This window comes from Arachis hypogaea, chromosome 10 (genome assembly GCF_003086295.3).
Source record: "Arachis hypogaea cultivar Tifrunner chromosome 10, arahy.Tifrunner.gnm2.J5K5, whole genome shotgun sequence".
Taxonomy (NCBI): Eukaryota; Viridiplantae; Streptophyta; class Magnoliopsida; order Fabales; family Fabaceae; genus Arachis; species Arachis hypogaea.
Window position 1 is genome coordinate 115814202 of NC_092045.1, and position 18942 is coordinate 115833143.

General features: G+C 26.7%; 3 protein-coding genes across 3 annotated transcripts; all 3 read right to left on the minus strand.

Moving 5' to 3' along the window:
* Positions 1–256: 256 nt before the first annotated feature.
* LOC112718053 (wax ester synthase/diacylglycerol acyltransferase 4-like) lies at positions 257–4186 on the minus strand. The gene is made up of 5 exons (XM_072205746.1): positions 3991–4186; positions 3079–3636; positions 1837–2190; positions 803–940; positions 257–575 (listed from the first exon to the last, which is right to left on the minus strand). Exons 1-5 carry the CDS (start codon positions 4174–4176, stop codon positions 432–434), a joined length of 1380 nt encoding a protein of 459 aa, XP_072061847.1. The 5' UTR covers positions 4177–4186; the 3' UTR covers positions 257–431.
* A 4525-nt stretch (positions 4187–8711) lies between these two features.
* LOC112718054 (wax ester synthase/diacylglycerol acyltransferase 4-like) lies at positions 8712–13282 on the minus strand. The gene is made up of 5 exons (XM_072205747.1): positions 12703–13282; positions 11788–12345; positions 10930–11283; positions 9593–9730; positions 8712–8910 (listed from the first exon to the last, which is right to left on the minus strand). The coding sequence occupies exons 1-5, from the start codon at positions 12886–12888 to the stop codon at positions 8767–8769; spliced, it is 1380 nt and encodes a 459-aa protein (XP_072061848.1). The 5' UTR covers positions 12889–13282; the 3' UTR covers positions 8712–8766.
* Positions 13283–15109: 1827 nt separating this feature from the next.
* Positions 15110–17757, minus strand: LOC112718055 (probable pectinesterase 29). Its single transcript, XM_025769962.2, has 6 exons — positions 17619–17757; positions 17034–17281; positions 16333–16492; positions 16036–16242; positions 15480–15727; positions 15110–15296 (listed from the first exon to the last, which is right to left on the minus strand). The coding sequence occupies exons 1-6, from the start codon at positions 17643–17645 to the stop codon at positions 15116–15118; spliced, it is 1071 nt and encodes a 356-aa protein (XP_025625747.2). The 5' UTR covers positions 17646–17757; the 3' UTR covers positions 15110–15115.
* Positions 17758–18942: the final 1185 nt, after the last annotated feature.

Genomic DNA, 18942 nt, shown 5'->3' on the forward strand with positions numbered 1-18942 from the left:
TGTTCTTTGATTCTCCGTTATGCTTTGATCTCTTGTTTTTTCTAGGATTTTGATAAAGTTTTCTTACTTCAGATTAACCACTCATTATGATTGTTCTTATATATATATATATATATATATATATATATATATATATATTGTCAGGATTACATTAGCCATAGGATGGATCATCATAATTAGAGTTGGTTAGTCTGATTCTCTTCAATGTATAATAAGTCCTTCCCGCCATAAAGAATTATAGGATGATTTAGACATTTATATCAATAGGAAGGTACAAGCAAGAAGATGGTAATTTTGTCAGAACAAAATGCCAGCCATTGACAATGATTTATGAAAACCATTTGTGCAAACCTAAGCCTTTGAATGTGATTTTTATTTCAGTCTCTCGGGTGAATTAGGTTCAAACAAAGAGAGCATAATGTAAAACAAAATCATGTTTTATTTGCTGCATTGAAAATCATCTCCTTAGCAGTTTCAAAACATGAAAGCAGTTGTTGTTCATCTATGACTCCTTTCTCCACTCCAAATGCAATGTGTAAGTTCCCCATGTAACTTAATATTGTTACCAACACGCTCTGCATAAGTTTTTTTGAAACAATGTCATTTACCATTTATTTATAATACGTACTAAAAAATTATATAATATTATACTTTAATGGCCCTACTCACTTGTCTGCATATTATTTTTATCTGTTTAATTTGAACCTTGTACTCCTAAATCTATATTTTGGGTTGTGGGTTCTCATTAAAAATTTTCAGGATTTTTATTTTCAATTTATTTTTAAGATGAACAAGAGAGCACCTGAGGTACACCAATTGACATAAAATAAAATCCTTTGATGGGATGATTAGCAAAAGCCACTTGTTCCACAGGTCCAACCACATTTGAGATGCTAACACTTGAATTTTCTATTGTCTTGTACACATGTTTTGCTGCAGCCTGAAATAAATTGAATAACATTAAATAACTACAAATGTTGTTTATCATTTTCATGCCATTTATCCTTCTATATTCTATTTTCTTTAATAAAATAATTAATGTCAATTATGGAGTGCAATTCTTCTATTATAAACTATGATAACATATTGTAAGCCTGTTCAAAAAAAGATAGTGAAGAAACTAAGAAAAGAAAACATTAGAGTTTATTACTTGCTATAGTAGACTTTTAACAGTGAAAAAGTTGATATATTAATCATCTCGGACAAATTTTGCATATACAATATTTAAATTTTGAAGAATTGATTTGTCTCCAACCATTTGTAAAAGGGTGATAACTGATGTGAAGTCGACTTTACGTGAAATTGATATCTGAGAGCCGTAAGATGAAAATTTAGTCAAATTAAGTTGATATCTGAGTCGTTAGATGAAAATTTAGTCAAATTAGTCAAATCATCTAACGGCTCTCAGGTATCAACTTCACGTGAAGTCGACTGCACATGAATTTTCACCTTTTGTAAAAACCAAAATAGATATGTATTCCCTTTTTTTCCTTTGGTGAATTAACACATTACTTGGTTAAGGAATTAATTAAGGAAAGTTTGCCTTGATTAGTATTCATGCTTATATTTTTAATGTATTGATTAAGTGAAAAGAAAAGCAAAACTTTCCTTTTCTTCTTGGTGGAAACTCATGTGAAATCGACTTCACATAAAGTTGATATCCGATAGCTGTTCAATGAAAATTTAGTCAAATCAGTCAAATCATCTAACGGCTTTCGGATAAAAATTTCACGTGAAGTCGACTCACCTAACTTTCTTCTTTTGTTTGTAGTTCTTGGTTATAAAAAAACTAATTTTTTTTCCGACAAGAAATGCTAAAGTTGAGCGACAACAAACCTCTGGGCCTTTGATTTTATCCAGCAAGCCCAAAAACATACTACTCAAAGGTAGCGCCAAAGAAATTCTGAGCCCACTAATGATTTTATGGGCTTCCAGAACAAAGTCAAATGGGTTGGATGTATTGGCATCGTTTAAATCAGGTATTGGAAGGTGCAGGTAATGAAATCGATTCCCCCATGAAGACTCTGAATTAGTTTGAAGCATCTCCTCCACTGATTTGTAAGATCTAATTTTTCTTGTATTAATCAACACTAATGCTGTTGTTTTTGCTTTTCTTGATTCATAACTCTTTGCTTCCATGTATAACCTTATGCCCAGGAAGATCATGCCCACTAGGGTATCATTTGTGGTCTGGATCATTACCAATATAAAGAGTTATATTTATTTATTGTCATTTTGGAAAATTTATACAACCTTAACCTTTTTTAAGGGAAAAAAAATAATATACTGGGTTAAATAAATTAGTGAAATATAAATAAATTATTTATTCACAAGTATGTGTTCATTGTTCAACATAATAATAATATTAATGATAATACATAGTAATTAAGTATTTAATTTATTCAACGCTTTAGATTATCTTAAATTTTATTAAAAGAAATAAATAATAGTTTTAAAAATAAAGTTAAATAATAAAATTTTGACTCAGTTTTTAATAAAAAAATATTAAACTACAATCATTTTGACAAACAACAGCATTTTAAATTACAAATCGCCACTAAACTAATTTACAGCTATTTCATATTGTTATAAAAAGGTTTAATTACTCTGTTAGTCCCTATAGTTTTGCGAAATTTTCAATTAGGTCCCTATACTTTTTTTCCTTTTAATTGAGTCCTTGCACCAAATTTTTTTTTTAATTAGATCCCTACACTTTTTTTCCTTTTATTTAGGTTCCTATACCAATTCTTTTTTTTAGTTGGATCCCTATAAAATTAAGCTAATTATTACTAAGAAAGACTTAATTGAAAAAAAAAATTAGTGCAGGGACTCAATTAAAAAAAAATATAAGAATCTAAGTGAAAATTTCATGAAATTATAAGGATCAATAGAGTAGTTAAATCTTATAAAAACTCTTTTGTGACAATTTTGAACAACCACATATGTTACAAGTGCAATTTGGGAAGCAAGTTTTTTTCTTTTTTCTTTTTTAAAGATACTATAGTTATTAGAAAATAGGATACATAAGTGTTTAATTTGCAAATCACAATTTCTCTTCAGGGAAAAAAAAACACTTACCACTTTGAGCTTACTTTTGACCACTTTAAAGCTATCCAAAGAGAGAGTGACATTTGAGATACCAAAACCATGTTTGAATTCTTTATTCTCTGGCTTTATTGGTGATTGATCATCAACAATGAAATTTGAACCTCTTAATATATTCCATCCAAAATCAGATGCACTTTTAAACATTGAAAAGATGGATTGAGGTAAAGTCTTAATAGATGATGTTGTTGCATGGCTTGAAGGAAATGTTATGGGAATTGAAGGATCATCAACTCTTTTCACACATGAAAGCAATGATCCCATTAGGGTGTAACCATCTCCTAAGGAATGGTGTAACTTAACTACCGATGTACCCGCAGCATTGTTTTTTCTTGTTGGATACTTAATTAGATGCACTTCCCAAAGTGGTTTATCTTCTGCTAACTTTTCACCTCCTATTTTTGACACGTATTCATCAAATTCTTCATCATAGAATTTCATACCCTTCTTTGCAAATATTGGAATCTTGATGTGTTCCTTTATATTCACATCAACTTGTTTCCATTGCTTCTTTCCTTTTTTGTCTTCAATCTGGCAAATTTATTACTCCATTAAAAATACTACTACTATAACTCGATTTAATTTTTCACAAATAACTGTTGAATTTAATCTTTACTTTTACGCACAATCAATCATATATATACTACCACATAAACAAAAATAATTAAATTTCAAACCCTCTAATTTAAATTCTTTATACTGAGTGTATTAAAATTAAACTTATATCTATTGACGAAAAAATTTTAGATAAAAATAGTATAATATATTTAGAAAAAACATAATCATGTTATGTGCACACATAAAATATTATTAGTCACTAAATTAATTATCTGTAATTTTGTATATAATATATATATATACACTAAAGTTGACATGAGATTTTACCATGATAGAAGAGAAACGTTTGTTGAGGGGAACAAACACGTCTCCAAGCACTTGCATGATCTTTGATTCATCAATTGGAATCTCCAACTCAAAAACCACCATTATAAATACGTTCAAGGCAGAGGTGTTGAGGTAACTCGACATTGGACTCACCGCCATTGGAGCATCTTTCTCAAACTCACTCATTTTTTGTATTTTTTTAATATAAACTGTTTTGAAGATAAGGAAGACACACACATGTATTTATATCGAGAAGTTTAGTTTGTTAGTTTCTCATGTGGTAGGTAAATACATCACGTTTAATGTGTCTATCTTTATTTTATTTCTAATATTTTTTAATATATTTTTTTTAAAATTAGAAATAACACTGGAATCCAAATTCTAAACGAAGATGGGAAAATTATGTCATTTGAATTATAAATCTTTGATATTTTTTAATAATGTATTTTAGTAGTAAGATTACATAAATAGAAAATATTATTATTTTAAATCGATAATTAGCCAGCAATAGTTTATATCTATAGTTATCGAAGACATATGAAACACATAATTTGTATATATATTTATCAGAATTTACACACATAAATTAACATAATTTATACTCATTTACCAGAGTTTATACACACAAATTCATAAAATTTATTTGTTGAAAACAATTTAATGTTTATACTAGCCAATTGCTCACCAAAACTGTTAGCTCTTAAAATTTTTTTTATATTTTAATTTTATCTTTTTTAGATAAAGACTTACATACATTTGTGTTTATGTAAAGTTGATAGTTAAAAATTATTAAATAATTTAATAAATTTAACTAAATTATTATTTAACAATTTTTAACTATCAATTTCAAATAAAAAAATGGTACATAATTTTTTTTATTTTATTTAATCACTTGACTATGTCATACTTTTAGAGCCACGCTCAACTAAAATAAATAATACAATTAAAATAATACGATTAAATTTTAAAAAATAAAATTAGTATATGAATTAAATTTGAGATACCATTTTATAAATTTAATCTGGCAATAGTTATTGAATATTTTTCTTCACTCTTATGAAAAACTACTCGTCGTCAATATCAACATCGTTATCTAAATCTGTTTTAGATAGATTTAGGGGAACTTATTTAAATATGCATGAATTCTAAACTCTTTAATCGGTGGAAACAAATTAGTTTGAGTTATTTAATTTGTAAAAGTTTAGAATTTTGATTGTTTTAAAATTTAGTATCTCTAGGGTTTTTGAAATTATTCATATATATATATATATATATATATATATATATATATATATATATATATATATATATATATATATATATAATTAAAGTTTATATTATGATGACTATTAGTCATATAGTATAATTTAAGGTATAGGAAATTGAAAAAGGTTTATTACCTTGTTTCACTTTATCTAGTTCATAAAATTTATAAGCCAAACATACTAATTTTCTTTATTTTCCATTCTTAGTGGGATGGCATATTGGTTGATCATCAATTGAATCTATAATTCTTTTATGACAAATTATTAAGTTTATTGGTGAATGAATTTTGAGTAAGGATTATAAAGCTGTATGCTCTTTGTTAAATTTTCTTTGTTATTTTCTACATACATAAATCTCTATGTTACATAGCTGGCACATTATTTATATGTCAAGACTAAGAAATCACTCTCATTATTAAAGATATAAATATATGTTGGCTACTTGTAAATTTTAGGTATATATCCCTTTAGTTTTATAAATACAAAGAGTTTAAAGATGGAAAAAATCCTGTTAAATGGACCAACAAGAATACAAAAGCTAGGATGAAGCACAAGACAAACCAATAACAATAGTAACAATAATTCATATATTAATTTTAATACTTTAAAGTCTCTATTCCCTGTTAAACAGGTTAATTCAACCCATATTCTCAGTCAAATTTTTAATATAAGTGTTGAATAAATAAAATTTAAAAAAATTTAACTATAAGACAATTAAGTAAAAAAGTATCATTATAAAACAAAATTTTCTTCTTTCAAAATAATAGAAGAATAATTTGTTCAATGGGAGTAATGTTTAAAAAATTTTAAAGTAATATATATTTTTTTAGAATAAAATAATTTATCTGAAATTCAATTTAGTGTTTACTCTAAAAATCACTTATATGTAAAGATCAAACCATGTCTATCAACATTAAAAATATGTTGGCTATTTATACATTTTGGGTATATGTCTCTCCTCACGTTTTAAGTATGTTTTATGACTCAAGATAACTAACATGGCCAAGTGAGATACAAATACACTAAAAAGTATAAAAAAAATTATTAAAATAGTATTTAAAAGTTTATATCGTTAATAAAAAAAATTCTAAAAAATACTAATAACAAATAAGTTTTTAAAAGATTTAAAAATGCGATAAAAAAAACTAGTTATTAAATATAAATTCTAAAAAAAAATTTAGAGATCAAATTTTGATATAAATTTTTGCAATTATTATTAAAAAATAAGATATTTTTATCCTTAAAATTTAATAATTTTTTGTCAAGTGATTTTTTTTTAAAAAATATTATTGTGAATAACCATATTTTTTGTGAAAAATAAAAAAAATCTAAAATTCAAATTTTACTTCAAATTTTTTTACACTTTCTAAATATTTATTTAAATATTATCACAAAATAGATCAAATAGATAAGTTGTTTGTTAAATATAATTTTTTTATTACTTATAAAAAAATATAATATTTATTAGTTTTTCTTGTCATATTTTCAAATCATACTTCAAGAATTATTTTGTCAATTTTTTTTGTCAACGGTTGAATCTTTTGAGTACCAAATTAGTAGTCAATGTTATAAATAAAGACTAAGTACAATTTTGGCCTATATAATTTTGACCGAAAATAAAAATTTTTTTCAAAAATATTTTTGTATTTACAATCGACTCAAACATTGAATTTTATTTAAAATCGTCTTTTTTCTATTTTCTCGACAAAACTACCTTCATCTTCCCAACTCAATGTTAATCAAATTTTCTATGTCCAAACCAAATTCATCGAGACTCTTCTTCATTTTATTTTTTTTTCAGATAATTTATCCTCATAAAAGCTAAAAAAAAGGTGAAGTTATCAACACAATAGCATAATAGGGTTAATATTAAAAAAAAAAACAAAAGAAAAGCTACTGTTAGGGACATAAACATGCATTTTACTCGTGGGTATCTAATCCGACCCCATTTAGTCGAATAGAGTAGGGATGTCAAAAATCTCCAGAAGGCGGGGGATCCCTGCGGAGACCGCCCTGAATGGGGCTCCAATAATGGAGAATTTTTCCTGTAGAAATAGGGATGGGGAGCAAAATTTCTCCGAGACAGGCACGGAGACCTGAGAGGGGATTCCCGTCCCATCTCCAATAATTCTCCGAATGTTTGAAATTTCTTAAATAACTTTACTTTATTTCTAACATAGGGTTTTTTAGTAATTTCACCAATTAAAAAACTATAACCCTGTTATTCAGTCTTCCTTACTCACTGTATTGTTTTCTGCGCCATCTACTCTCTATTCCCAGTCTCAACTCTCTTCTATCTCCACTTTGTTCAAACTCCAACATTTCCACAACACTATACGTTGTTCTCTCCCACAACCCCAACTCTCTCCAGTTTCCACTTGATATTAAAGACTATATCTTATTTTTTTTTATTAGAATGAAAATTGTATTTTAAGATTTTATTTTATAAACTATAATTTACTATGTTGTATTTGTGAACTTATAATATTGGATAAGATATGTTTGTGTGTTTGAAATAGTATTTTCTAGTTTGTTTTTTATTTTTTTTATATTTTTTACTATAATTTTCATATATGAATATTAAACATAAGGGGATGAGGAATGAGGCCCCGCGGAGAATACGGAAAACGCGGGGAATGGAGATGGGAACAATTATCCTCCCACAGCGGGGATCGGATCGGGAATGAGAATTAATTCTGGGGGCGGGGACGGGAGCAGGGAGGCATTCTCCGCCCCTGCCCCACCTCATTGACATCCCTAAATAGAGTTGCCAACTCGATCCGCAGCAAATAAGATAAGGTGTGGGTAGAGTTTTTGTGCAGGTCAAGTAGGGTACGGTAAGAGTGCACATGGGATTGGGTGAAACCGAGTTTGTCTTGACCCAAATTCGACCCTAAATAATGACCGAGTCTATTTTTAAAATCCTTACCCGACCTTAGATCCGATGAAATCACACTACTTTCGCGGTACACTAAAACCGTATCTCAACCAGGTGAAGTCCGGGTCTTGATAAATGTTATGCCAAAAAATTATGATATATTCATTTATAAAAAAGAAAAAAAATACTTGTTACAGAGAAGTTAACAACCATACTTGAACTTGTATTTGTTCATAAATTCTAATTTTATGCTTCTTTGATCTATTTCTTAATTTAACAAATGTGATTAGAAACAAAATAATAAATTTATAATTAATATAACAAAATATTGTAATTAATTTAAAACATATATACTTGTTTTAGTTCTCTTAAGATGTACATAGGTCGAATGAAATCGGATTTACTTTTACCCGAATCTGACCCTAAACAATGATTAGATCTATTTTTAAGACCTGGATAAATTATCCATCGATCCCTTCAAAAAAATATCACACCCAATAAATTAAATGCTGTCACTTGTATAAATTAAAGTTTTGCTCAATATTTTATTGTAAAATTAGAATAGACTTATACAATAAGAGAGCATAATGCATTTCCAATTTTGTAAACCAACAAAATATGTGTAAAACAAAATCATATTTTATTTGCTGCATTGAAAATCATCTCCTTAGCAGTTTCAAAACATGAAAGGAGTTGGTGTTCATCTATGACTCCTTTATCCACTCCAAATGCAATGTGTATGTTCCCCATGTAACTTAATATTGTCACACTCAGGCTCTGCATGTGTTTTTCGAAACAATATCATTTATCATGTTAGTATTTTATAACACGTACTAAAAAATTATATAATATAATATTTTAATGTCCTACTCATTTCTTTAAAAAATTTGCATATCATTTTTATCTATTTAATTTGAGCCTTATACTCCTAAATTCTTATTTTGAGTTGTGGATTTTCATTAAAGTTTTTTAGAAAATATACTTTTTATTCTTTAAATTAAAAAAATGTTTAAAATATTTTTAAATTTTATTTTATTTTATTTTAATTTCAACAAAAAAATATTATTTATATTAAACATACTTATGTCAGCTAATTTTTTAAAAAATTTAGAATCAATATAACAATAAACCAACAACTTTCCAAAAATAACCTTTAGTCCAAACAAACTAGATATAAAGTAATATTATTTACTCCTAGTTAGTAGTTATCAAGTATTATTATTAAATTAGTCCTAACTTCTTGATAATTTAACTGTCAAAAATATATTTCATATAAATAAAAAAATTTTAGAATAAAATTAAAATAAAATAAAATTTAAGAGTGTTTTAAAATTTTTGACAAATTTTAAATAAAAAATATACCTTATTGTTTTAACTTTGTTTTATTGTAGTCCATTTTATCTTTATTTTATGTATAGTTTAAGGTGAAGAAGAGATTTGAACTTAGAAGTGAACGCACAATAGGTAGACCAATTGCTGTAAAATAAAATCGTTTAATAGGATGATTAGCCAAAGCCACTTGTTCCACAGGTCCAACCACATTTGAGATTATAACACTTGAATTTGCCACTGTCTTGTACGCATGTTTTGCTGCAGCCTGAAAATTATTCAATAACATTACACAATTTGACCAGTTAAGGATAATCATTTAAGGATTTATTGTTGGTTAATAGATTGTTGTATGAGTAAAATATTATTTTTGTCTTCAACGATTTGGAGTAAATCTCAAAGTTATCCCTAATGTTTCAATCGTTCTATTTAAGTCCTTAACGTTTCAAAATTGACTCAATGTTGTTAATAGAATTGACGGCGGGACAAAATTGAAAAGATTTTGAAACATTAGGGACTTAAATAAGACGAAAAAATTGGGGACAAAAATGATACATAGAATTAAATTTTAATTTTATCCTTTAATAATATCAATTTTTTATTATACATAGTATTCAATTATTTTTTAATCACATTTAAGTAAATTACACTTAATTATATTACTTTCATTTTAAATAAATTATTTTTTTATAATTTTACTCTTAAAGATTTTTAGTTATCATGAAATGTTTGTAGAATTACTAGTATATAAACTTGTAGAAAAGAAAAAAAATATATACAATAAAATATAAATTATATCTTTTCTCTCTAATGTATCAAAATTCTTTAAAATTATAAAAAAATAAATTTATTTAAAATGAAAGTAATGTGATTAAGTGTAATTTATTTAAATGTAATTAAAAAATAATTGAGTATTATGTACAATAAAAAATTAATATTATTGAAAGATAAAATTAAATTAAAATTTATTTTTATGTATTGTTTTTTCCTAACGTTTTCGTCCTATTTAAATTCCTAAAGTTTTAAAATCGTCTTAATTTTGTCCCGCCGTCAATTCTATTAACGGATCTCTACCAACAGGACAACATTGAGTCAATTTTAAAACGTTAAGGACTTAAATAGGATGATTGAAATGTTCGGGACAACTTTAGGACTTATCCCAAACGTTGGAGACAAAAACGATACTTTACTCTTGCAGTATTTATAAGGTGCGATTCGAACTCCAACACTTAATTAAACAGATAAGTGAGTTGACTATTCGATCAAAAGTTGGTTGGATTTGGATCCCCTAAAGTTTGAATTTCACTTTAGAGAGTAAAATGTGATCTCTCATTATTTATTATATAGGTGGGACCAAGAATAAATATGAAAGAGATACTATTCAAAAATAGAAGATCACACTTTATTCTCTAAAGTAAAATTCAAATTTTAGAATTTTGGGTCAAGAAATGTTGAGCTACAACAAACCTCTGTGCCTTTAATTTTGTCCAGCATCCCCAAAATCAAACCACTGAAAGGAAATACCAAAGAATTTCTGAGCCCAATAATGATTTTGTGGGCTTCCAAAACAAAGTCAAGTGGGTTGGATGTATTGGCATCGCTTAATTTTGGTATTGGAAGGTAAAGGGAATGAAATCGATTCCCCCATGAAGTGTCTGAATTAGTTTGAAGCATCTCCTCCACTGATTTGTAAGCTCTAATTTTTCTTGCATTAAGCATCACTATTGCTGTTGTTTGTGTTTTTCTTGATTCATAACTCTTTGCTTCCATGTATAACCTTATTCCCAGGAATATCATCCCCACTAGGGTATCATTTGTGGTCTGGATCATTAACAATATAAGCTTTTCTTAAGGAAAAAATAATATACTTTGTTAAATAAATTACCGTAATATAAATAAATTATTTTTTCACAAGTATGTGTTCAACATAATAACAATAACAATAATAATAATAATACATAGTAATTAAGTATTTAATTTATTTAAAATAATAATTTTTCAAATGAATGTTAACAACTTTGTCTCAATTTTTCTAGTAAAAAATATTGCACTAACAAGTCTACAACAATTTTGACAAACAACAGCATTTTGGATTACAAATTGCCACTAAACTAATTTACAGCTATTTTATATTGCCATGAAAACTCTTTTGCGACAGTTTTGAACAACTACCTATGTTATGAGTGTAATTTGGGAAGCAAGTATTTTTTTATTAAAAAAATATTATAGTTATTAGAAAATAGAATATATAAGTGTTTGCAAACCACAATTTCTCTTCAAAAAAAAAAAAAAAAAACAAAAGAAAAAAGAAAGAAAAACACTTACCACTTTGAGCTTATTTTTGACCACTTTAAAGCTATCCAAAGAGAGAGTCACATTTGAGATACCAAAACCATGTTTGAATTCCTTATTCTCTGTCCTTATTGGTGATTGTTCATCAACAATGAAATTTGAACCTCTTAATATGTTCCATCCAAAATGAGATGCACTTTTGAACATTGAAAAGATGGATTGAGGTAATGTCTTAATAGATGATGTTGTTGCATGGCTTGAAGGAAAGGTTATGGGAATTGAAGGATCATCAACTCTTTTCACACATGAAAGCAATGACCCCATTAGGGTGTAACCATCTCCTAAGGAATGGTGTAACTTAACTACCGATGTACCCGCAGCATTGTTTTTTCTTGTTGGATACTTAATTAGATGCACTTCCCAAAGTGGTTTATCTTGTGCTAACTTTTCACCTCCTATTTTTGACATGTATTCATCAAATTCTTTATCATAGAATTTCACACCCTTCTTTGCAAATATTGGAATCTTGATATGTTCTTTTAGATTCACATCAACTTGTTTCCATTGCTTCTTTCCTTTTTTGTCTTCAATCTGATAAATTTATTACTCCGTTCAAAATAGGATAAATAGTCAAATTTGTCCTTAGAAAATTATTCGTTTTCCAAATAATAATAGTTAGAAACTCAAGTGCAGTCGACTTGAGTTTCTAGCTAAAGAGTTATTTTTTTAAAATAACTCTTTAGGGATATATACCTAAAATTTAAAAGAAGCCCACATTTTTTTAGCTATTTTTTATTCACGTGAAATTGATAACTGAAAGCGGTTAGATGATTTGACTAATTTGACTAAATTTTCATCTAACGGCTCACAGCTATCAACTTCACCTGAAATCGACTGCACATGAGTTTTCACCGTAATAATAATAATAATAATAATAATAGAATTTACCATGATAGAAGAGAAACGTTTGTTGAGGGGAACAAACACGTCTCCAAGCACTTGCATGACCTTTGATTCATCAATTGGAATCTCAGACTCAAAAACCACCATTATAGATACGTTATAGGCAGAGGTGTTGAGGTAACTCGATATTGGACTCACCGCCATTGGAGCATCTTTCTCAAACTCACTCATTTTTTTATGTTTTTATTTCAATCCAAATTATTTTGAAGAAAAAGAAGACAAACATGTATTTATATCGAGAAGGTTTCTCATGTTGGTAAATACCTCACGTTTAATATGTTTTTATTTTTGTTTCCAATATTTTTCAATAGAATCCTGCTAAAAAGCCAATAGAGTATTTGTATAATGTGTATAATTTATTTGGCCTAATATGAGTTAAAAAATAAACATCCAAAGTAAAATATTACTAATTTTTCAAACACAATACACTCATACTATCCAGAATAACCATCCGATACCAAGGATAATAAACATCTGATATCCTACTGAATCGAACATCCTTAACCCTCCATTGTATATATTGTACATATACTTCATTAGCTCTCTATACTTCTTCTTTTTAATATATTTTAAATTTATCTCTATTATTAATATTTTAAGTAAAGAGTTGAGACTTATATATAATTATTTTTATTAATATATAGATTTTTGTAGATTTAGGCTTTATCTATTTTTAGGTTTGGTTTTAAATTGTGGGCCAAAATATTAACGGTGCCTTCATTATTAAAGCTATAAAAAATGTGGGCTTCTTTTAAATTTTAGGTATATATCCCTTTAGTTCTATAAATACAAATAGTGTTCCAAGATAAAAAAAGATTCCTCTTAATGGACCAACAAGAATACAAACGCAACCAATAACAATAATAACAATTCATATATAAATTCTACTTATCTTTTCAATCAAATTTTTAATATAATTATTGAATAAATAAAATTTTAAAAAAATTAATACGCTGAAATGGCTATTTATATACTTCTTAATATACTGCACTTGGATTTGAACCTTAGTAAATACATTAAGTATTGAAAAAAACACTTCTTAGTATTATGTGAATGAATATGTAGTATAAATGTATTGTGATATTTAAAAATAAAGATTGTTCAATCTATTTGACAAAAAAAAAATAATTATAAGATAATTAATAAAAAAATACCAGTATAAAACAAAGCTTTTCCCTTTCAAAATAATAGAGGAACAATTTGTTTCACGGGAGTACTGTTTAAAAATATTTAAAGTAATAAAACATTTTTTGGAAACAAAATATTCTATCTAAAATTTAACTTTTGTGTTTGTTCTAAAAATTACTTACGTGTAAAGATAAAGTAATATCTACTTGTCTGTGAACATTAAAAATATGTTGGCTACTTATAAATTTTAGGTATATATTTTTTCTCTCATTTTAAGTATGTTTATAAATAAGGAGCGAAGAAAAAGAGTTTTAACCCACAAAAACTAAAACGATGTGATTTTTATAGGGTTTTGATACAAAATCAATACGCTATCGTTTAAATAATGTCCATCGTCATGTAATTGCGCCAGATCAGCATTCTAGTGACGGAAATGATTGCAGGGACAAGACAGAATCACAATTATAAATTTAAATTTTTTAATTGGGGCCAACGAAATTATGTGAATCATTTTAAATATCAAGCCAAATTTCAGGAATCAAATTGATATTTAACTCCACCGTGAGGCGTGGGAAGAGAATACTAAAAAACAAAGCCACATAAAAAAAACCAATAGAATGAAGTAGCAGTTAAAAAAAAATAAAGGAAAGCACACGCAAGCAAGATATATAACTTGATTCAATTTTATTTTCACCCTGTTTTGTAAGTTTGTAATACCCATGCAGTAACATATATTCTATTATATGATACCCTCTGTATAATTTTTCCTTCCTTAGAATTATAGAATATGTATCAATTTAGAGCTTCTTTTACTCAACACACTTTGTGTAATATACTTAATTAGTTTTTCTTACATATAACATAGAATTATAATGCCTAACAGATTCTAATGCAGTGAAGTTTATCATACTTAATATATATTTTATATATGGTGTAAAAAATTTAAAATAAAAAATTTAAAATTTAATTACTTTTGTTAACGTGATAATATATGATTTGTTGCATGTAAATTGAAAATTAAATTAAACAATTATCTATGATATATTTAAGTTTTATTTAAGTGCATTTATTAACAAGGGCATTGTTATTAGAACGACGGCTCTATATAATGATATATTTAATAATTAAAATATAAAGATAAAAAATATAAAAAAATAAAGATAAAAAATATAATTTTCAATAACAAAGTATTTTTAATTTTAATTTTTTTATAATCTAATTAAAGAATAAAATAATAAAGAGTTATATTCTATCTAAACTGATGTTAAAACTATTGATAATGTTTTTTTTTAAATCGTTGGCTCTTCTGAATCCATCCTTCAGAGTCTATGAAAGTTATATTTGTCATCGTATTAACCGTCTCTAAATCCAATTTTGTAATCCAATTTACTCGATTGGAGGTATCAGAACCTGGTCCAAAATTGTTATACTCTGCAAACATAATATTATCCCTACAAAAAAAATATATATTTTATATGATGGTCCAATCAAAATCATGTATTTACATAATATTTAATACATAACTATAATTCTTAAAATATTATGAACTAAGTCACATTAATATTTTTGCTTTGTATTTAACATGAATTAATAATGTTGTTAATAAGATGATTAGTATAGTAATAGAGTCTTACTCATATTGAGAGGAATCCCATGGATCCCAACCAGCGGGTTGAATAATGTTGGCCATACTTGTATTGTAGAAAAGAACGCTGGCGTAAGGTCTCCAAGGTCTTCCCAAAAAAGTAGAACCATCTCCAAAGACATTACAATTTTTAAATACAAATCCATTTGAATCTTTTGGATTTTCTCTTCCTTGTGCTGTTATATATCCTATAAAACCTTCTTCTAATGCCCTTCCAATCACATTTATGCCACATCTCTGCCATTACCAACACAATAATACATTTAATTAATCATCAAATCTCATTCAATCCATTTTTATGTTACTGTTGTTAAACAATTTTAACATTATTTAAAAAATATTATTAAAATTAGATTCATATATATATCAAATTAATTTTTATGATATATAATTCTACAAATATTTATGTAGCATTCATAAGACTTAAAATAAAATTAAACTAAAATTAAGTATTAAAGATACTCTTCCTACTAAAAAATGTTATTTTAATGATAATAATAAATACGATAGCATGCACCTTTTATATTTTAATGAAATTCAATTACCTCAAATAATGACTGGCCAGCACCGAAGATAAAATCAACCGCCCCTTGAATAGTACAAAGTTTATAATAATGTTTTCCATAATTATCCCACAAAGTATCTTGCAAACCAAAAAATCCAACTCTATAAAAATAAGATTTATCTCCGCTTATCATTGCAGCTACTGCAGGAACCCTAGGGTTCGTATTTATGGGATTGTTGTATGTATTCTGTTAAAAAAATAGATGAATTAATTAAAACAGGCAAAAAATGATATAATAATTAATTGATTAATTGATTAATTAATTATGGTTAGTTACCCTAAAAGAGATGGATTTGACGACGATATTATCAGCATTGGATTGGAAGGTGGGGCTCTGAGCAGTTGTATTATGGTCATCCCATTCAACCCACGTTTTCATCTTTCCACTTCCCTTCAATATTATGTATGGTTTATCAATTGGAATTGTCACTTTTTCCCTGTAACACCAAATTTTTTAAGTCAAATTAAATAAAAGAGTTACATGCCACAACTCAAAATAATAGTAAATAGTGAATTAAGTAGTAAATTTCATTATGATTATCATCACTGCATATTAGTTCATCTCATATTTTTTCTAATTATTATTTATCAGACCATTCTGTTGGACAGTTTTTCGAAGATGCAAGGCAAGCTACAACATCTATTCTTCACAAAGGTATGCCTTTTTCTGCCGCCTATGTGTCAACTAATTATCGTCTCAAATGGAAGTGTTTAATTGTAATATGTATTATGTATTAAACAATTTTTTTACCTTAGCCCATGACAACAACAAAAAAGTCTTACAGTCCACAAATTTAGTCCAACAAAATACTTAAATTCAATTACTAAAAATGAGACAAGGCAATATGAAAGCATAAATTAAAAATGAGACACTTTTCTTATTTTGCAACCTGCTGAATGAAGGCAATAAATGTTCATATATGGAAAGCCGGAAATTGCATCCAAAGTACATTTAGAGTTGAGTATTGAATTTATTACCTGTAAATACCAGCCTTCACATTGATTAAAATCCAATATTTATTGTTGGAAGGGACTGAATCAATGGCAGATTGAATTGTAAAGAAGTTGCCATGTCCCAAAGAATCCACAATAATTTTGTTATATGGAAGGATTTTGTCTCCAACAGTTCGATAATACTGACCATTAACAGCTCCTGAATTTAACACCACAAACACACAAATCCACCAACGAACAAGAAATAGCAACATCTTCAATGAATTCAACACCTGTATTAATAGCTGGGATTAAATTTAAGTTTTTTGTATATAGATATAAGAAGCAGAGAAGAAGAGGTGACAACAATATATTTGGTAGTGGAATTGAGGAATGAAATCATGATAGTGTGTTTAATATTTATGAATTTTGGAGGAAACTTTTTATTTTTCAATTTAAGATGTAAGTTTTTTGTATTAGAAACAATTTTATTCCAAGTGTATGAGATTTTATAGGAGATATGATAAAGAAGTTATTGAAAGTTTAGGAGGTTTAATAAATTTAAAGCATTAGTTTTAATGAAAGGGTTGGAAAGGAAATAAGAAAAAGAATGACACAAAAAGATTATACCTTTAAAGAACTTGTCTTTGCCAACATAAATCAAAGGAATGAAAATTGAAAGAGATTAGCACACAGAATTATCCTAGTGTTGAATACTCCAGTCTTCTTTATGCAACAAGTGAAAGCAAATCACTCACCTCACTTTTTCACACTAAGAAAATGTGCATAAAACAAATGAACTAAACGTGTTTAAATAGGCTCATAAAAAATTAAATAAAAGATAAGATAACTTAATTTAACTCTTCTAAAGATAAGATAAGATAATTTAATTTAACTCTTCTAAAGATAAAATAACTAATTTAAATCATATTTGATCTTATTGGATTAAATTATATTTGATCTAAATATTAAAATTTTAAAGATATGATAACTAATTTAAAATTAAATTTAATCTCATTATATTAGATCATATTTAATTTAAATTTAAAATTCTTAAAAATACTACTAAGTAAATCAGAATTAAATTAAATCTTTTAACAAATCTTAAAAATAAAACAAACTATAGACTTAATAATTTCGAAAATTAATAATAAACTTATACCTTAACCATAATTTTTTAACTTAAGAAAAAAGAAGTATTTGTGGCTTTAGTCAAAATTTTCTTTTGTTTTTATTAAAAAGTGTTAGGATTTAGGAAAAGTCAAAATAAATTTGTATTTTAGTTGGTTGAAATAATTAAGAGATGGGAGAGAGGGTGGCACAATCAGATGATATTATGGTATTTTACCAATTTTAGTATTGTAGACTATGACATGTGATGATATTCCATATTTAATTTACTAAAAATTGAAACATACATATGATGTTATGGTACTTTACCGAAATTGTGCATTAGGTATAATTGGTTTTTAGCTTACCCTAATGAGTAATGTGTTCACATTCTCATTCAATGATAGTGATAGATTTTTTAAAGCAAAATTTGGGCCGGCAATATTCAACTTAAGAGGTAAATTTTTAAATAAAATTTAAATTTACAATAAATTAATTTTTAATTTATTAAATTAAAAAACATTATGAACAATTAAAAAAAAGAGAGAATCTTAGTTATGTTAGGTTATTTTCGCATAATTGACTTTCATATTTGAAAAAGGAGGATAATTGGTTTGAATCAAGTAAGAACATTGACTTAGAAATAAAATAAAATAAAAATAAAATTTTGGAGTGCTTTTTGACTTGGCTAATTAAAATTTTCATGAGACACTTGCATCAATTGTGTGAGAATGACCATTATAATACCTGAAAGGTTGGCATATATGTGGGAAGTGGGAACTGAACTGAAGCGACTTTTACTTTCAAGGTTTTTATTTTTTATTTTTCTTGTTTTCTTTTCTGA